Source organism: Toxotes jaculatrix, chromosome 11 (genome assembly GCF_017976425.1).
Source record: "Toxotes jaculatrix isolate fToxJac2 chromosome 11, fToxJac2.pri, whole genome shotgun sequence".
NCBI lineage: Eukaryota > Metazoa > Chordata > Actinopteri > Toxotidae > Toxotes > Toxotes jaculatrix.
In genome coordinates this window covers 22,989,305-23,010,084 of record NC_054404.1, presented here as the reverse complement: position 1 = coordinate 23,010,084, position 20,780 = coordinate 22,989,305, and the positions used below count along the sequence as shown (strand labels likewise).

The following is a 20,780-nucleotide window of genomic DNA, read 5'->3' as shown; positions in this document are numbered from 1 at the left end:
GCCAGCAGGACACCGCCCACAACACGACCAAAGAGGAGCAGCAGGACACTGCCCACAACACCAAAGACCCCAGGATCAGGACACTTCCTTCAGTGCCTACAACAACAAAGAGGAACAGCAGGACACCGCCAGCAGGACACTGCCCACAATACAACCAAAGAGGAGCAGCAGGACACCGCCCACAACACGACCAAAGAGGAGCAGCAGGAAACCGCCAGCAGGACACTGCAGACCCCAGGACCAAAGAGGACGAGGACCCCAGGGGTCTTCGGGGGCTTCAACGCCAAAGGTGGTCCTCTTTGGTCCCGCCTACCGAAGACCCCAGATGATCCTGGGGTCAGCGAGTATCTGGGGTCAGCGAGCAGCAGGACACCCTCTTTGGTCCAGAAGATCCTGGGGTCTTTGGTGTTGTAGGTGGTGTCCTGGCCCTTATAGGCGGCGTCCTGGTCCTCCTGCCAGTCCTCTTTGGTCCCGCCTACCGAAGACCCCAGGATCAGGACACCTGCTACCACAACACGACCAAAGAGGAGCAGCAGGACACCGCCCACAACACCAAAGACCCCAGGATCAGGACACTTTCTTCAGTGCCTACAACACCAAAGACCAAAGAGGAGCAGCAGGACACCGCCAGCAGGACACTGCAGACCCCAGGACCAAAGAGGAGCAGCAGGCGCAGTAAAATAAGTATTTGTATTTGTATTTTATTTATGACATATCTGACATTTATGTTTTTGTGACTATTTTTTCCAGAGAACAGGCTCATCGGAAACAGGACACCGCCTACAACACTGAAGGCCCCAGGACCAGCGGGCAGCAGGACACCACCTACAACACCAAAGACCCCAGGACCAAAGAGCACCAGGACACCGCCTACAACACCTAAGACCCCAGGATCAGGACACCGTCTACAACACCGAAGACCCCAGGGGTCTTCGGGGTCTTCAACACCAAAGGCGGTCCTCTTTGGTCCCGCCACCAAAGACCCCAGATGATCCTGGGGTCAGCGAGCAGCAGGACACCGCCTACAACACTTGATCCTCTGGTCCAGATGATCCTTGGGTCTTCGGTGTTGTAGGTGGTGTCCTGGTCCTTATAGGTGGCGTCCTGGTCCTCCTGCCAGTCCTCTTTGGTCCCGCCTACTGAAGACCCCAGATGATCCTGGGGTCAGCGAGCAGCAGGACACCACCTACACCACTTATCTCCTGAAAATTCTAAAGCAGGGGTCTTCAATGTTTTTTCAGGCCAAGGACCCTGAAACTGGTGGAGAGATGGAGCAGGGACCCCCTATCCCCCTATATTTTATAAAATTGTGTTTTATATTAAACTGAGCCTAGCGCCATGTATAAACATACCTTGTTATTGTGCATTCAGTACTAAGCTATTCAAACAATACACAGGTTCATATATTAATGTTTTTATTTTAAACGTGCAAGTAGGGTGGCCGTGTCACTGCCACGTGCAGTGAGTGATTTGGTGTTCAGCTTGAGAGAGCTCCTGTGTGTCGCTAAATGTGAGCATTTCTCATTGAAAGATGACATCTTCTGCCTCCATTCGTTAATATGTTCAATTCATGTTAACGTGTGTTTAAATTTGCGGGGAAAAAATAATTTAATAGGAAACTGGAGGGGCAGGTTTAGAATCCATAGTATTTAGTGTTAGGAAGGAAAGTGTTCAGGACATAACAAGGTTTTCTTTTGTTGATGCATGAAACATGGTGTGATACACAGCACTGTAGAAAATGCTAAGCTAATGCTAACAGGAGCTGTGACGGTGTCAAGAGTTAACAGCACAGAAAAAAAGGCATTGTAATAGCTTGAGAGCAGCTTTTAATAAAAAAACTTCAGTTTGTTAGAGCAGCAATTAAAAATACAAAATCAAACTAATGTCTGTTCCAGTTCTCTGTACTTCAAACATCAGTTTTCATAATAATGAATGACATAGAAAAACTTAACATTAAGTTGAAGAGTTTAATATGTTCTGTTTCTAAGTTGTCCAACTGAAGGTTGCTGCAATGCAACAAGTCGTCATCCAGCAACGTAAAGACCAATCAAATACATATGAACACACCCTCTTTCTTTAAACTCTCAATATATTTGTCAAGTGTTTACATTTTAAAGTCCTGTCCTAACTGTGATTTACATTTTTTTTTCACTAGAGATGAACACTGAGCTTCAGAGCCTCCTCCCTCTAATCGCCTGCATCACCATCATCCAGCAGGAACTCACTGATCTCCTCTCTCATCTGAGACCTGCAAACACAACACAACACAACTTTTAGCTCCAAATGTGACAGTACTCCCAAACATTTGAGTTTGTATTGTAATGGTGAGACTGTGTTTCATTATACTTCCCAAAGCAAAACCAGAAGATAGCAGGTTATATTAGGCATCAGAGACCAATGAGGAAAAATGCTCATGTATTAATGTTGATCTGGTTGGTTTGTTTGGCACAGTCTAAGTATTCATACTGAATACGTATATGAAAACGGCATCTTTCAAGTGACCTTTCAAATGAACCAAACACTCTCCTCACCTCCTGTGCCTCCTCTGAGCCTCTGACAGGATGTACTGAGGGAGGCGCTCCACTGACGACTAGAGGGAAAACACAAAGAGGGAAAACCAATAACAGCAGGAGTAACATAAAGCAGATGGCAGCTGAGATCATACATGATCTTAGTTTGCTGTTTCTTTTAAAAAAAACATGAGTTTATAAATCATGGCTCCCATTGAGCCTGCTCCTGCACAGGTGTTTTCACTCACCATGTCTTTGATGGTCAGCTGACAGCTGTAACACAACAGGCTCTTCAGACTGGGTATCTCTGGTTCCCTGTAAGGTATCGACAGCACAGAGAGCTCAGTAATGGACGCGATGGTGACAGTTTGTTGGTCTGACATAAAGCAGACAGGAGAGTTTATCATTTAACCTTTGATGAAACTTGCTGCTATAGGCCTAGACCTTCCCATGATGCACTGAGCTCTTCTTCCTCTCTATCTGTTCTCATTCATATTTCATTAATATGTGTTACTAACTCAGCTTCTTTGCTTTCCTGTAGTTTTGTTCTCTCGTCGCTCTCTGCAGGTTCATCTGTCTCCTGTAGAGCTGCAGAGTCTGGATCTGTGGCTGTGGGCCACCTACTGCTCCATCATTAGTCTCAATACTGTATTGTAATGAAGGCGACTAAGAACCTGAGTCCTGTTAATTGTAGACGGCATCATGAGATTAGTCACCGCACAAATCAACTGACACGAATCCCTGAACTCTTACTTGGCAGAAGAACAGCAGCCTCCACCGCTCTCTGCTCTCCCACAATCCTCTGCTCCTCCAGACGAACAGCACCGTCCGGTGGAAGGAGTGGATTCCAGTTCCACTGGAGCTTTAATGGAAATGCAGGAAACAGAGTTTATTATCATAGAGAGACTACGACTGCAGAAACACAAAAGGCATGAGCGGAGGTGAAACGTGAACCACACCTGGGTTTTGCCTCGGGCTCTCAGTCCCGGTAGCCCCTGCAGATTTAGTCTGGGAGAGCTGCTCTGAGGTCAGTGTGGCCTGAAAGGCTGAAGCGTTCTCTGAGAGGGAAAAGAGGGAGACGAAGGCAGAGGGGACGAAAGAAGAGAGAGGACAGTTCCTAACAAGGTTTATTAAGTTAATTCGACTCGGCTCCTAGTTCAAACACCTTGTATGTACATATACTTGCAGTGGTCCATATACTAGCTGTTCCATACAGCACTCACCCACAGCTGTATCCAGGGCACACATACAGAGCAGACACCTGTCAGAGTGCTCGGCTGTAGAGGAGCTCTTACAGGCCGTCTGCAGCTTCTCACTGGTCCTGCCGGACACACAGCAGCCTTGTCATGAGTCCGTGTTGTGCTTCGTGTCTGACGATTAATTGTATCTTAATTATAACGAAATTATCCAGCGATTATGATAATGCCACATTATCATAATCATGCAATCTTTGTGTTCTCCCACTGACCTGTAGATGGTGCTGACAGTGGAGGGGAAGTCTGCCTGCAGTTTGGTGACAAAGCTCTCAGTCAGACGCTGGATACTGGCTTTGTCTGTCGTCTGTGGGACAGACACACACCACGTTCATGGAATCACAGGAGACCAGTTACTGTCACATCTGCTGCTGCTGGCTGATCTTACCTTAGTGTCCAGGGTAGGTATGACCACAGAGGACACGCTGAACATGTAGTTGTAGAAAGCTATTTCTTTGGCAGAGTAGTCCCTCATTGGCCTCACTAGTATTATGTCACCGTATCTGGAGTCTGAGAAACCCTGTTAACACACACACACATCTAATATCATCTGATAAACTAAAGAGAAACTAAACATTCTTTGTGCTTGACAGTTAAACGTCGTTCGACTCTCGCTCTCATACGCACCGTGTCCTGCGCCAGCTGTGCACCTCTGCCCAGTGATATGCTGGTGAGCAGTTTAACAGCCACTCTGGTGCAGTTGTCCCCCAGCATCAGTTTACTGTAGCCCTCGGTCCGAGCTGTGTGCACCAGCAGATGCTGCCTTTGAGGAGAACACAGTGGTGGTGTGAGATGAGCAAATCTAAAAATACACCCTGTGTTTTCAGAATTCTCACTGGTAAGAAGAATAAGAATGCCAAATATATATCCTCCATTTTCTCTGCACCCCTGCTGCTGTTCTCTCTAGACTTCTCTAGATAAATAACACCCCCCCATGGGTCACACCATGTTGGAGCCACCCCCCCTCTGTCTGACCTTAACGTGTTTAGCAGGTCTTGTCTGGCCGTCAGCGTTTTAGCTGAGCCAATCAGCTGCTGCAGGAGCTGAGTGTTGGACTCCTGAACCTCCGGCAGTGATGTCTGCTCCTGGTCCTGAGTTGTCAAACAGCCACCGCCGTCACTCTGAATGAAGCGATCCACAGCCGCTTTATAGTCGCTGGCAGATTTCTCTGAGTCTGATGGGGCCGTCACCACCACTGAACTGGGAAGGTCCAGAACCTGAGAGGACATTGGAGGACACACTGAATAACCAGTTTGATCTGATGGGGCGGGGGTGGGGGGGCACCTGCGTCCTTCCTCACCTGTTCCAGAGGCACGATGTGAAATGGGAAACCAGTAGCTTTGAACACAGCCCGCAGCTCAGCCACCGTCCTCCGTCTCTCCTCCACAGACAGACCCACAGCACCACCCTCTGGGAACAATCACACACACACACATACAGCCAGTGTAAAAAGGGTTTGAGGCAAAGAAATGATGAAAATCAGTTTAAAAGTGATACTCTTCATTTAGTTTTACCATCAATGTAGACGATGCCCGGGGAGAATCTCAGCTTCTTGTGAGCATTCTGACTCAGACCCTGGGAGGAAGGAGACAGGCTTCAGTTCAATAATAACATCAAGTTATACAGTTATACTGTATCTACCGGGTTGGAACAACCACTAAATTGATTATGTGTCTTTCCAGCAGATGCTGAACCTGCTGAAGGGATTTGCTTTCAAGGAACAGAGGGACTGAGAGACAAACAGATAAACCTCTTGGACTTGACTCAGCATTGAACAGGATGAAGGACCTCCAGATACAGCCAACAGCACCTACAAACAGAGAGGACGCTCACAGTTACAGACACATTGTGTCAGGTGAGAACATGAGTTGTTATTCAGGGAATAAAGCATTCACATGTACAAATAAAGCACAGCTCACCTTCTCTCCTGGGAAAATGATCCTGTTTTTTCCCAGCATGGCTCTGAACTTGTGAATGAAGTACTCCTTGAAACAGCCCCTGACGCAGACAGAGAATCGATTTGAGCAAAGTCAGTAAAAAACAGTACATCTGAAGACTTCTGAGTTCAGAGCGATCCTTTTTCTCTGAGAGCACTGGTGTTACTACACCAGATACAGACACACAAACAAACACCAAACACCTGGACAGCTCAGGACTAAAAGGTACATTTAGGTCACTAACACTTTTTAAGCTACCTTCAAACCTTCCTGTACAGATGTTTCTTCACACTAAAAGCCTTCCAGCTGTTCAGTGGCCATACTTCTTCTCCGTAACGGAAGGCTTTTATTGTGAAACATCAGCAGGAAGAGTTGAGTTTAATTAGCAGTCACTCAGCAGCACTTGAGGATTGTCAGGCTTTTATTTGACAATGTACTGACATGCATTTGGAATATTCTTCTTATAGCATCAAAGAGTCATCGGCTGTCTTTTATCCTGCATACAGTCTGTGGTCTAACCTAGCTATTGTACTGTAGATAGCAGTAACACAGTGCTGAGTGCTGAATGATTTACCTGCAGTATGTATCCCCCGCTCTGATGACCACAGCTGCACTCGCCTCTTTGCATTTCACACATTTCTTGGAAACGCTGATGAACGGAGGAAGAACAGACATCATAAAAACCCATGTGCATGCATTCATCATGTATGTGCTGACATTTATATCAATATCAATATCAATATATATATATATATATACACACACACACACACACATAACAGCTTCATCATTTGCCCAGAGACCAGACTGAGGGGGGGTAACACTGCCTGCCCCTGATGTCAGTTAGTTTGTAGTGATTTTTTCCTCATCGTTGTCATGACAACTCCCTCATGCCTTATGTTCCTGTCCTCCTGCTCGTGAAGTCATCCTTTCCTAACGAACACTAACTCTCTCAGCATACATCTGGAGGAGGGCGGTGTTAACACACACACAGACACTTTAGGATTATGCACCGTGACAGCCCCACAGACTGTAAACGTGGAGACATGAGATGCACAGCTGATTATCTAGACCCGGGTCGGCGGTCTGGTGACGTGACAACCTACCTGGGCACCTCCGCGCGCTCCAGCCCATCACGGTAGTCTTCATCCACCTGGCACATCGGGGCAGATGGCGGACAGACTGAGACAACGGTCCGCTGTTTGTACTTTACCAGAAAGAGACTGATACAAAGCTGTTAGTGACTCCACTTCATTCACGTTCAGCCCCAGACAGTCTCATGTGTCTGAGCCGCGGCTCCCTTTGATGACGTAGAGGAGCTTCTTCTTCTTCTTCTTCTTCCTGATTTTTAATGGCGACTGAAAAACAACAAAGTGATGGTTTACCGCCACCAGCTGGTCTGAAGTGTGAGTCGGGTCTTATCATCTTATTTATTTATTTAAAATCTCTTGATCACAGTAATTGTTGCTTCTTGTATCCTGAGACTGGATATTATTGTTTCCCCTCTTCTGCTTCTTCTACACTGATTTTGCCGTCCGTCCCCCAGTCTTATCTAGAGTCTTCATTTCTGTCTGTCCTACCTTTTGTCTCTAAAAGGAGTGATAGATTATAGACAATAACTAACAAAATTAAAAATGTATATATAATAATACATAGAATAGAAATGAACATTGAATAGAGACTAACAATAGAACCATAACTCGACTATATTGTGTGCTGAATATAAGCTGTACAATGACAGGACTACACTGTAATACCCTGTACATTAGTGCAAGTCAGGTCTGTGTTCTAAAAATCAGTGTATAGTTGGGAGCAGGATTGTCATCAGAACATGAGAACTGTGCAGTGAATACATGCATAAAACATATATAATAATTTACACAATAATTTACAGTGTATGACATATGGCAACAGTATATACAGACAACAGGCTGCTGGTGCTCAACAGTATGTGCAGCATTGTCCTCTGCTTAACCAAGAGCTTCAGAGAAGTCCCAGTCACACAGTCAGCCCTCCTGATCAGTTTGCTCAGTTTGTTGGTGTCTCTGGCTCTGATGCAGCTGCACACACTGGTAAAAGTTTTTTTCTCTTTGTAGAAATCTACCTTAGATTTAGGGAGCAGTCAAGAACTAACATGCAATGCTGATGTCTCACTTGTCCTATCCATTCTACTTTCCTATACAGAAACACGCGAGTCACATGTCACTTGTTACCTGCCAAACTTTACTAAAAATGTAAGTCATATTTCAACATTTTACCATAGACTTAAAGGCATGTTCCACTGATTTTACACAGCAAGGTCAGTTTACCTATCACAGGGAGCCACACTCCCTTACATGCTCTGGCTGTATCCCTGCCATGATGAGGTTTGTACATAGTGTTTAATGTAAGCTGCTGTTCTCTTAATAAAGTGGAAAGGAACGAATAAATAGTATAAATGATGATAAAATGTTTATGTACACACTTTTCAATGTGAAACGTCAAGTTTTCACTTCTTGTTCTAAACTACCATCATAGCCTGTTAACAACAAACCTGTATTAATAACACAATTGTGTTCCAACACCTCCCTTTCTGTAAATCCACAGGTTACCGTTTCTCTGTTAATAATCTTTGGCATTAATTACCTTGACAAAACGTTATAATTAATTGGTGGCAATGCGAGGTTCGATATTTTTTGTCCCGGGCGGCTTGCCATACGCTTGTGAAGTGGGTTCTGGGGTTGTAGTCGCAAAGTAAAGAAGAGTAGTGTGTTCAAATGGAGAGCAGGACTACAACCTCCGTAAAGCACAGCGCGCGGAGGGCTTTTGTTGTAGCCTCTCGTGTTGTTCGTGAGCGTGCATTGACGTTTTTCCAAAAGCGCTAATCTGACAGTCAGGTGGATGGAGCATAAGACGCCCTCCGTGAGTTTATAAATTTGTGTTTTTTATTCAGGTCATCCTCGTAGCACCGCGCCGACACTCGTCAACGAGCCCTGCTCCCAATGTTTACTTCTCCGGCATGTCTTCTTCAGTCAGGGGAAAGTAATGCTTCGCTTTAGTGAAGCTAATTTAACAGCCAGTAGACTGAAAAGCCACCATGTTTGTACGACATATATTCAAACTGCTGCACGGATAATGCCCCAGCTAGCAGCAGTTTGAACAGTTGGACAGCTTCCTTCTCTCGGACAGCGAGCTGTTGTCGACAATTGCAGATCCTCTCCGGCTCCATGATGGCGATGTTTCGGAGCTTTGTCTCGGCGAGCACCCAGCTCCGCCAGCAGCAGCAGCAGCAGCAGCAGCCCAGCAGCGGCTCAGGCTCGCCGGCAGCCCCGGCTGAGGGCATCGAGAGCCAGTTCTCTTGTCCCATCTGCCTGGAGGTCTACCATAAACCCGTCAGCATCGCCAGCTGTTCTCACACGTAAAGTAGCTACTTCTTGCTCGGATGTTGTGTCACTGTGTGTGGACATAGAAGTTACGGGTGACATGTCGGGTTCAAAGAAGTAGGTGTAATGTAAAGTTCATTTGGCCCAAACTGCTTGTTTTTATAGGTAGAGTTTAAAACATCTGGCAGCAGCTGTACCAGGCAGTGACACTGTCATACACCTGTGACTGATGTTGACTCCATTACTACAGTTGTCATCCTCAGGTTAGAAACAGGTCACGACAAGCAGCGCTTCAACAGGACACTGCTGTGTTTGGTTATGTGGCAGACACCCTCTAATAATTCATCAGAGCCTTACAGCTGTGAAATGAGCTTTAAGATTTATTTAAAAATATATATATATCTCAGATGCATGTTTTGTGAACGACATATGTCCTAAAGGTGAAATATATCTTCCATACGAAATAAATAGAGATAGGTTTCAGGTGTCTCAGTTTGACTAATTGATTTTTTTCTCTGTAAAATGTCCAGTTTGGTCCATAACCTGGCCACAATCCTTTGATATGCAAAGTAATTAGAGTCACATCAACAGTGTTTATTTATTTTATGTGATCATGTAAAAAAAAAAAAGTAATAGAGGCTGATATTTTGTTGTTAAACTCTCAAATATCAATATTCTTTGGGTTGTATTTACAGACATGCTTTTAATGTATGGAGTCACATTTACTTGTGGATTTCGTAGACATTACCTTTAAGCAAGAGCATCAGTCACTGCAGCATTTATGTACTGATTTAGAGATTCAGTATGGAAACTCATCATTTACAATTCTGTGTGGTAAAGCAGGGGCAGTGTGCCACAGGTGGCCCTGGTGCTGTGTCTTTCGCTTCACGGGTCAAAGTTCAGCAGAATCTGTAAGATTGTGTGTCTGTTTAACTAAGAAGGCTGGAAAAATAATGTCAGTCCTTTATAATGTTTGGATTGTTCAGAAAACTGAGAAGTTTTAATAATAAGATACAAAAACACACGTGAATCTTATTTAATAGATGTTAAGTCCAAATTTATAGTTGTAATTAAACAAAAATAAGAGTTTTATGTGACTATAGTCAGGAAAAGTTAGATATCATACGCCTGTCTGGCATTTATTACCTTACAAGTGCAGGAGCAGAAAATACAGCTACACCTAAATACTGTGGTGAAGTATTTCATTATTTTTTTTATTACAGCTCAACTCAAAATAGTCAGTTGCCAAATCACTGTGTCATGTGCTGGATATGAGGGACACACCTTTAGTCAAGCACAGATTTGCTGGGGAGGCAAGGGGTAAAGATGCCACACATCTCTGCAGAGACCTAGACTTCAGTCCCAGTAGTTGGTACCTCGTTCCTGTCAGTGTGTTTCACTGATGGTGACGTCATGGGACAAATGGAGGTGGCACCCGTCCGTCTGCAGCACTCCTCTGGTCTCCACAGTCGACTGCGCAGCGCAGAGAGAAAACAAGGGAAAACAGAATTCAGCAAAAAGACAGAAATGACACAGACTAACTCTCCTGCATGTCGGCAAACCCACGTGTAAAAAAAAGAAGAGTTTTGATGACAGACAGAGGCTTGTACCTCTGCTCTGTGAACTCAGGTTAATGGTGAAATGTATAACTGATGGGATTGTGTCGTTATCTTCTTACTTCATATCTAATGAAGTTAGAGAGGAGTTAGTCACCGAGGTGTATTTCTAATCTTTCTCAGTCTGGAGCCGAGGAGAACAACAAAGAGCAGACCAGACCTCAGGTAGCCTCAGTTCTATTTCTGGTTAAAGGGAAAATGCGGCTATTTTTACTCTCCTGCTGCTGATGGGGTTGGATGAAACTTCAGGAAAAACTGGCACTAACACTTGCTTGTCACTGGCCCATACACACTGTACACACACACACACACACACACACAAACACACACAACTGCACAAGGAAACATTTGGCCCTCGACAGACTCACCTCTTTACTGTGTGTGTGTTAAATATATTGTCTCCAGTTCAAAGTTTCATTTGCCAGATGAGTAAATTAAATTGAATTGATGTATCTGCCCAGAATAGATCCTTTTCACTCAGTTTCAGTCACAGCCTTTGTGTGTGTGTGTGTTGTACTGTGTATTGAGACATTTGCTCACTTCAGTTTGGGATTTTGAAGTAAATGTAGGTGAATTCAGCAGCTGCAGTGTTGTCTCCTGTATATGGTAGAATTCTAATTTCTTCTAGATAAAACTCACCACTCAGGCACATGATTACTGTGGTATTTCACAGGCAACACGTACCAAAGGCATATGGCATCAACAAAGTTGATAAAACCATGAGTCATCTGTAAAAACTGCACTCTCTGAGTACACTGGTTCCTTAAAGGCTAGAGAGGTGCTCCCTGGACCAGCAGGGTAACTCTGGGGGGACGGTACTGAACTAAACCTGTCCTCCCCTCACTGTCTGCTGTTCCAGGTTCTGTGGGGAGTGTCTGCAGCCGTGTCTCCAGGTGACCTCGCCCCTCTGCCCTCTCTGTCGCGTGCCCTTCGACCCCAAGAAAGTGGAGCGCTCCTCCAGCGTGGAGAAGCAGCTGGCCTCATACAAAGCACCCTGCAGGGGCTGTAGCAAGAAGGTATGTACTCACCATGCATTACTCATGTCAGACAATCATGGGCACAGCTTTCCATAATAGGTGTCTGTTTATTATTTGGTGCAGAAGTAAATCATTATATTGTTGTTGCTGTTTTCTGAAGTTACACTAATGAGAGTGATGTGACAAAGTGTGTGTGTGTGTCCTTTCTCAGGTGGCTCTGGTAAAGATGAGGTCCCACATCTCTTCCTGTTCTAAAGTACAGGAGCAGATAGCCAACTGTCCCAAGTTCGTCCCTGTGGTGCCCACCTCCCAGCCTATACCAAGGTACACACTCTGTCCATGTTGGTGCTTACCTGCAGAAACAGTGTGTGTGTGCACATAAGCAACTACAGCTCCCATGAGTCTCAGCCATAGGGGACGCTATCAAAGCCTCAGTGGGGGTGGAAGATGTTGTATTTAAACAAAATGATCATTTGTTCTTGGTGATATACAGAAGAGAAAACATTAGATCAGTTGTACATGTACACACAGTGGGCACTGTGAGTCAGCCCCTATAAAATGCCAAGGATGCTACACACTTGTGATAATTCATGTCCTGTCTCTGTGTATGTGCGTCCTCTCTTGCGTAGCAATATTCCAAACCGGTCAACATTTGTGTGTCCCTTCTGTGGGGCCAGAAACCTGGACCAGCAGGAACTGGTCAAGCACTGTATGGACAACCACCGTAATGACCCTAATAAAGTGGTAAGAGACGACCGTCTGATGCACTAGATAATCTGGACTAACTCAGGTGATCCTTTAATCTCCAGCTGAAAAACAGCTCGTTTTTACTCTGTGAACTTTTTATAAAAACCCAGAACCATTTGAGGGTTTTCAGCATTTTGACCGCACAAACTGACTTTCAGTTCTGGTCTTTGCTCCTGCTTCCCCCAAAACGTCATTGTTCCTAAGGTGGAGCAGCAGTGCTGAACACAGCTGAGTGTCCAGCAGAGACCTCCAGACTACAACACCTTGTAATCCGGTGCTATTGATGTTTAAACAACCATTTTGTAGCTGTGTGTGTTTGTATCTGCAGGTGTGTCCGGTGTGTTCAGCCATGCCGTGGGGAGACCCCAGCTATAAGAGCTCCAACTTTCTCCAGCATCTCCTCCACAGACACAAGTTCTCTTATGACACCTTTGTTGTAAGTCCGGTGCTGAAATCACGTTATCATTTTAACAACGCTGAAAGAAAACATATTCCTTCCATAAGTGGAATCTCTCCAAGTAGATTAGTTTTTATTTGCCTAAGCTTAGAGACAGAGATCTGTCTCTGATAGTTCTGTCTCCACCTCAATTTAATGGAGGGGCATGGAATTTATCCTGTCATGGGTGTCATCATCTGCCGCTTATCTGGGTCCAGGCCCAGGTCACGGGGGCAACTTCCGCCCAGTCCACAATGCACCGAAGTCCTACAGCACCTCCCATAGGTGCTGTCCGGAGTGGGGCTCAAACCCACGACCCCGAGAGATTGAGTCTCGTGCTCTACCAACTGAGCTAACCGGGCAGCGAGTTTATCCTGTGTACTGAAAAATTATTTTTGTTATAAACATTGAGCAAACTTAAACAAAAGCCCAGAAAACCAAGAAATGTGTCGTTTTTCCTGTTCCATTTCACACTGACCTGCACTCACTGTCATATCTGCAGCTGATAATTGGAGTCAATGCGATTTATCAGTGATCTTATCAGCACAATTTATTCTGTTAGCCTTCAGTAATGTTCATCTGCTGTCGTCAGACTCCCGGTGTATAACTCCCATGAGCACCTGTTTGTATAAGGAGATTTCTCCCTGTTGACAATTTCACATTAAAAATAACTCAGCAGTTTTTTTGAAGTGAGACAGATGTAAGTATTTAATTTTTCTGAAAGACCAGTTTCCACCTGGTCTCTGTAGTCTGGGATTGAGATGATATAACTGTGAAATGATGAATATCTGAAACTTTTTTTTTTGTTCTGCTCCACAAACTGTCAGCTCACTACTGCTCCATCACACAGAGCTCGTACCAAAAGCATAACATATTTTTTACTCTGTGCTTTGTGTTTCGTCAGGACTACAGCATTGATGAGGAGGCAGCACTGCAGGCAGCTCTGGCACTGTCACTGGCTGAAAACTGACAAGTCATTTCACCACCACCGTCCTCTCGCCACCGTTAGCACCGACTCCACCCCAACCACTGTCGCCCTGGTCCCCGCTGCACTGCTGCTGTTCCTCCCTGGTTCACACAGCGTCATCCAGCCCGACAGACACACCTGACCCCAGGACAGGTTCACACAGTGTCTGCACAGATCCACATCGCCGCAGAGAAGCCCAGCCGGCTTCGGATTAGGTGACAACCTCACTTCCTTTTCACTCCGAGGGTGTTTTTACTCTGGTGCAGCAGCGCAGCCAGTTTGCTACGTTTGGATGCATCTTCACTGCTTCATTCAGGTTTGATGATTTGAAGCATCCTGTGGGTTTGGAATGGATCCAGTGACCGAATCAAGATGAGCTGTGTTAAGTCAGTTTGGACCCAAACAGAACCCATCACCCACTGACAATCTCCCACCTGGAAACCCTCCATCCAGTCCCCAGCTTCTGTTCACTGGACACCTGGAATCTGGGCCATCACAGCATGAAGGGCTACCTCCATGGAAATGAGTCTGAAACATCCTGATGCCTTGCTGACTCTAAAAACCCAGACCAGTGGTTCAGGTGTCTGACCGATAGTCACTTGCTAGGAATTCCTGAATGCTGCTGCTCACTGTGAGTAACCTGGTTGATGCTCAGTGTGAGAAATAGTAGGGGGTAGCACAGTTTCCAGTCTCTGGACTGTTTAAAGAGTTCACATACAGTAGCCAGTAGCTCCAGAGCGCCAGAGCTGGTATGTGTTGCTCTGCTCTTACCACACAAAAAACAGTCACAGTAGTTATAAAGCAGCTGTGTCTCTGTCCCTCAGCTCTCTCACTCTTTCCCTCTCCAAAATAATCTACATTTAGCTACTGCATAAAAAAAATAACCATCTGAAGACCAAGGAAATTAGAAAACGCATCAGCATGATAATTCCATTTAGGGCAGACTTAAGCCAAGTTTATACTTTCTGCATTCACATGACAGGAAGTATATTCCCTCCTCCGCCCATTTCCACCTCCGCCAATAAACATTTGTGCTCAGTTGGCAGTTTATTAGGAACTCCTTGCTAAAGATAATGCAGTCTAATACGATAGTCCTGACCCTCGCGAAGGTTCTAATAATCAGTTTGTGTTTCAGGGAGGCATTGGTGCAGCTGCGTAATCATTTTGGAGGCTGGGGTTTGTGTTGCTGTGCAGAAACACCTGTCTGTGCAACACAAAGCAGAACCAGCAGCACCACAAGCTCCATTAGACTGCATTAGTTCATGTAGTATTCATGGCGTTCATAATAAACTGCCAGTTGAGTGTACATCTGAGTATGCAGACACCCAGAGCAGTATAAACAGAAGTGTATCCACTGTTTGCACTGTATCACGGCCTTTCAGCCTCTTGCTGGTGCTGTCTGCAGCCCTCACCCCGATCACAAACACACACACACACACAGTTAAACCCCTGGTTTCCTTGGCTCAGTGCCCTCTCAGTGCTTTGCCCGAAGGCTAACTCACAGATGCAGAGTACAAAGCTGAAAATCAGTGCAGAGTTGTGGAAACTCTGGTGACTTTGCGCAGCAACAGCAGTGTGACTGGTCAGCGTCTACGTCAAACTCGGCAATATAAATGCTCCTCCAAAGGGAGCAACATTTCAGAATAATCAGGTTTTCTATGCTCATCCATTACTGTGGTCGAAGGTTGACTTCAGCATTCAACGCACTTCAGTCTCTTTTTCAGTGGACTGCAGCCACTGGCGTCCAGAGCTGAAAGTACTGTACGTAAGGGTCCTTTAACTGGATCCCAGAACAGCTGGATTCATTGGTAAAGTGACCCCAAGAGCCAAGTAAGGAAGTGTTGAAGTTAGCAGAGCTGTTGGAGACAGGCAGCCAGCTGACATGCGGACCTGCGGGGACTGATCGGAGCTCAGTTCTGTTTCCTGTCATGTTGAACTAGTTTCCATGACTTTTCCATGATAATTTGGTATTTTAGTCACCATCCTGACACGGCGACACCAAAAGGAAGCTTCACAGGCCGACATCTGCTACAAGTCCTGGAAGCTGAGCCGTAGCCCATCCATTACTGCCCATCCCAGCTTCACCGAGGACAACAAGAGAGACATAACCCTGAGAGACGACTCGAGACTCGAGAGCTGGACACGTCACGCTGCACCAACAAAGGAAGGATCATGTCCCTAACAGCTCAGAATGCCAGTAACACCTTCATGAACTCCACAGTACGTTAACGTTTACAATAACAGGCATTAGCAGCCCATTCACTGTCGACCCCCCCCCCCCCCCCCCCCGCCAAAACATAAAGTCAGACAGTTCCTGTTTTTTATTGGTGTGAATATTTGCACTTGTTAAAGTTTTTTTCTACCAGATCGATCTGTAGATATTAGCCGGGGAAAAAAAAAATCAGAAAGGATGGAAGTGCTAGATCGAGGTCTAACCTCCATTTTACCGTTACCTGCTGCTTCAACTCTTACTACAAGGAATATTTTTATGATGCATCTGCCAAGATAGATGAGTATAAAAAAAAAAAAAAGATATATTTTTGGAAAATGTTTCCGTTTCAAACCACCGGACTAATATCAGACAGGGGTCAGACATGTGTCTGCGACCTTTTGGGGAAACTGAAGCTGATTTACAAACTTGAATTGCTGTTAAACACATACACATACACACACACAAGGAACCTGTACAGGACTATAGAGAGTGAGGCCGGGTGAACAGAGGTGTTTTCAGTAGTGTAACCAGTAGATGGCAGTCCTTCTCCAGACATGCAGAGCATGCAGAGCCATATTGAAGCTAACACACACAAGGAAATCCCCTTTTTCTATGGAGGCAGGTTGTGTTCGGGTAATGTTTCCACAGAGGGATGCATTTATCATTTGCACTTTAATTCATTTAGACTTTTAATAATAGCTGGAATTCTTTTTGTATAATCCTAACTCTTCTTTAATGTTTTTGCAGTTAAATTTCATTGCAGAATGAGTGTTTAGTTTAAAAAAAAAAAAAAAGGTTGACAAAGATCTTGTAAATTGTAAAAGGCGTCAGGGGTTAGTTTGTTTGATAGAAAATATATCATTAGTTTTATTTGTATGACAAAAAAAAAAATCAGATATTCGTTGGCTGAGTGCTTAATTTAAATGGGCAGCATGTGCCATTTTTCTTTTTCTTCCAATACTGTTTTTTTGTGCTCAGAATAAGTAGAAATGACTGGGGATGCTCTTTATGCAACAGTAGACCTGACATGCACCCACAGTAAAAACATCCCACGCTCATGTCAGTGTGAGGTGAAGGCGGGAAAGACTCCCATCTTTATGACTCGTGAGCATTCATGCCAGCTGATGATTGAAGACGGCGTCTGTGGGTTAGAAATTTCTTTTCCATTTCCATTTTTTAAAATTAGGTCCAGTTACTTCAGCTGACGACAGGGGTCTGTCTGCTTGGTTTACTGGCACAAACATATTTTAACTGCCATAGATGAACATGCCACATCTGAAACTGGTGATTGTGGTGCCACCAATATGACATGGACTCAGCATTCTCTCAGAATTCAGTCCGAATGCAAAGATTACAGGACAGTTGATTCGTCTTCAGACTGAACATGAAGCTGATTTTTCTTTGAATGATTGGTGATAATTGGACTGTTGGGAGAGCTTCTTATTTCCAAACAGATGATAAAGAACTGTGTGATGTCTGATGGTGTTATTTCCCACCACACTCCTCTCAGTTTCTCACATCTTTGACTTAAAAAAGTGCTGCACCACCTTTTTAAAAATAACTTCAGGTTCAGTCTGAACACGCCTTTTAGATGCTGACAAACCCAAAAAAAAAAAAAAAAAAAAGTCAAAATCACAGTTAAATTCCATCTATGATTTTAGGATTCTGTTTTTTTTTCTAAATCTGACCTTTCCTCTTCAAAATTCAATTGAAGTTCAGAAGAACTGATATCGTATATTTTTAGAATATGCACAGTGAAAATATTCAAAGTATTTCCTCTTCCATAAACTGCTCAAAATATAAAAATGGAAATCTTTCACATGAATGAAAGCTGTTTTTAATGTCTGAGTCGGTTTCAACCCCTTTGCCTCACACAAAGTTATTTCTCCTGATCATTGTTTTTTTTTATATTCACCTTATAATAGCAATCTTTTCTAAATGTTTGTTACCTACTGCTCTTTCACAGCACTCTTACCTCTGTAGCAGGATTCTTAGACTCTTATTTTGTTACACTTTGTGTCGTCCATGTTTATTAGCGTCTGTCTGAACCCTTCTGTTTCCCCATGAAATGTAAATAATCTGTTTTTTGTGCTGTTGCATTGAATATTTTATGAAACCGTTCCTGCTGATGTTTAAAGGCAGCTGTACAGGTTACAGTAGCTCAGCAGTCATGTACACTTAGAGAAACCGAAGGACGAGAGCAGTGTGTGTCAGACTGTGGAGGCTTTGTACATGGACACGTGTTAAAATTTTCCTAACCGTGTGTAATGCAAACATGGAGGGGCATGAAAACTGTCTGACATGTGACGGTTAAAGGAAAGGTTCAGATTGTTGTCTCAAAACAATATTCACATGCCACATGTGGCTGCTGTAATCTCTAGTAGCGACTGCAGCTACATGGCAGACATGCATTTTAAGTTCAGTTGAAGCTGACAGAGGCTCTGACAGTCTGAGTTAGCCAAATCAAGAGCGTATCTTTGTTCTGGTGTGTGTTCAAGGTCTGTGGACTCTGTCACAGCCCTTTCCTGCTACGTGGCTAGCATGGAGAGGAGGCTCACAGTGACTACAGTGACCACAAACTAGTTCAGTATAAATATGACATGTGACTGTTGTTCAGGAAAAATACGAACCTTTCCTTTAAACATTGCTAACTCGCAGACAGGCTCATTTAGCTCCAACATGCTAACACTACCTTCTGCTAGAACAACAGATGCTGTGTTCAGCCTGCTAATTACATTATTAATTAATTATATTAATAGTAGAACTGTAGCCTGCTTGAACCATGACACCAGCTGGCTAACAGGGTGTCAGGGACTGAATCCACATCCCTGATGAAGCTCGGCAGTTTAAGCATCTCTCTGACAGTCATATCTCACCCTACCAGCTGCTTTAAAGGGGCACTCCACAGTTTTTTTACACATAAAGGTCAGTTTACTGTAAACAGCTCTGGCTCTGGAGGAGCTTTCAGAAAATATTCTCCTGGGTCAAGCTGAATTATGGGAAGTGAAGGTATACACAGGTATACTCTCAAGAGTCCCTTCATGGAAGTGTGCCATTAAACCAGTGGAGTGCCCCTGTAAAACACACCGTAACATGACTGGAAAGCAGTTAGATGTGATGGGAAAGGAGCAACTCCAAAACACTGGAGCAAAAACATTTTCATGTTAATTACTCAAGTTTCTGGGCAAAAAAATAAATAAAATCAGGCATCACCTTTCCAAAAATATATTCACAAAAGCAATTTAAAGTCCATTCAGATTCAAATCTTGAGACTGAACCGATTCTGCTTCTCACTCTCAAGTGAACTTTACTGTTTGCTGTTCATGTGGAAAGAGACGATAGAAGGCAAATGTTTTAAGACAGACAAGTAAATCCAAAGTCTGCCTTCAGTGTGATTTAATATGCATTCTTTCTAAACGTAGTAATAATACCAATAAGAAGTGCTTGCAGTGACACTGCTGCTGGAGATGATGATGATGATGTCTGGGTTTTCCAGCTGCTGCACTGCTTGGGGTTTTATCAAAACACTATTAGGATTTTTTTGTAGCATTTTTTTCCCCCCTAAAATAAAATGGAAAAAACGCAGACTGTGTTGCAGTTGTGTTTTTATTGAAATGATACATTAATGCTCCGCCATACTGTAGCTCAAGACTGTGTGGGATCAAATATAAGGGCATGCACTTTAACAGTGAGTCACTGTGTCATGAGGTGTAGTCAAAAATTGTGTTTGTGGAGTAAATGCATCATAAACCATAAGAAGGTTTGTGATGTGAAAAACAAAGGCAGTGTGCCTTTAATAGGTTTTGTGTCCACTCCAGTCCAGTGGAGGTGAATAGAGTTTGTGGACTGTTCATAGTAACCAGGACTCTGTTTGTGTGAGCACCACACATGGTGAAACTCCATTCACCACCATTGCACTGTGCTGGAGGCAGACACATTAAAAACCAAAGCTGTCTGCACAGAGAGGAGGTGAGAAAATACGCATTTTATAATTTGGGTGAACTGACCCTTTAGTAGATGAATCTAAATAGTATGAAGGGTTTACAGTTTGTGCCTGGAGATGACTGCAGACACACACACACATAGACTCTTCTGGTCGTGGTGGAAAAAGAGGCGGGGGGGGGGGCTTGGTTTGGCATAGTTGGAAATGTTAGCACGCAGCACCTGTTGCAACCTCACTGAGCTGCACAGATATACCCAGCTCCATCTCTCCTGTCTGTCTCCACAGCACCACGGCGTGCCTCCCACCCCACAAATTCACTCCGCTCTTTTCTCACTTCGCCTTCTGCATATAATCATGACCGCATGCGCGCTCATGATGGCATTGTTGAGTAAACACTTCATTTTACATTTTGAGTTCTTCTGTGTATATTTATGTCTTGGGCTTGTGACACACTTTGTTTCAGACAAATGGCTGCCACCTTAGCATCATTGCTGCATACTTTGTGCGTACCTGGAGGAATCTAAAGTGTACCCGTACTTTCTAACACTACACTAACAGGAGCACACTGCAAGCTAGAAACGTGGGCCGGGGGGCAAAGTTTTCTTTTTTAAGTTCATATTAGAGCCTTCCTTGCTAAAGAATCCCAAGATTGCAAATTTAGGAGAACACACTGAAGATTGTAGACTTTTATACTTACTGAATGAACTTTTGGTTGCAGCAAGTACATGTATAAGTGCACACTGGCTTATTGAGGAGATGCTAAAGGGCATGGACAAGCAGATTAAAGGAGCTTCATTGGTGACTGCATGGTTTGCCACCT

At 44.3% G+C, this 20,780-nt stretch overlaps 2 protein-coding genes and 1 non-coding gene across 3 annotated transcripts; 1 reads left to right on the top strand and 2 right to left on the bottom strand.

The window, feature by feature from the left end:
• Window positions 1-1,809: 1,809 nt before the first annotated feature.
• On the bottom strand, window positions 1,810-8,031 carry ctu2 (cytosolic thiouridylase subunit 2 homolog (S. pombe)). Its single transcript, XM_041050589.1, has 16 exons — window positions 6,807-8,031; window positions 6,275-6,349; window positions 5,683-5,761; window positions 5,514-5,573; window positions 5,278-5,338; window positions 5,064-5,173; window positions 4,739-4,980; window positions 4,391-4,526; window positions 4,152-4,283; window positions 3,979-4,070; window positions 3,734-3,831; window positions 3,470-3,568; window positions 3,264-3,372; window positions 2,759-2,825; window positions 2,532-2,590; window positions 1,810-2,248 (listed from the first exon to the last, which is right to left on the bottom strand). Exons 1-16 carry the CDS (start codon window positions 6,860-6,862, stop codon window positions 2,188-2,190), a joined length of 1,536 nt encoding a protein of 511 aa, XP_040906523.1. The 5' UTR covers window positions 6,863-8,031; the 3' UTR covers window positions 1,810-2,187.
• Window positions 8,032-8,573: 542 nt separating this feature from the next.
• LOC121189834 (E3 ubiquitin-protein ligase RNF166) lies at window positions 8,574-19,602 on the top strand. The gene is made up of 6 exons (XM_041050303.1): window positions 8,574-9,097; window positions 11,538-11,694; window positions 11,867-11,979; window positions 12,285-12,399; window positions 12,731-12,838; window positions 13,743-19,602. Exons 1-6 carry the CDS (start codon window positions 8,907-8,909, stop codon window positions 13,806-13,808), a joined length of 750 nt encoding a protein of 249 aa, XP_040906237.1. The 5' UTR covers window positions 8,574-8,906; the 3' UTR covers window positions 13,809-19,602.
• On the bottom strand, window positions 13,128-13,200 carry trnal-caa. The gene has a single exon. It is a non-coding gene; the product is annotated as a tRNA-Leu (tRNA).
• Window positions 19,603-20,780: the final 1,178 nt, after the last annotated feature.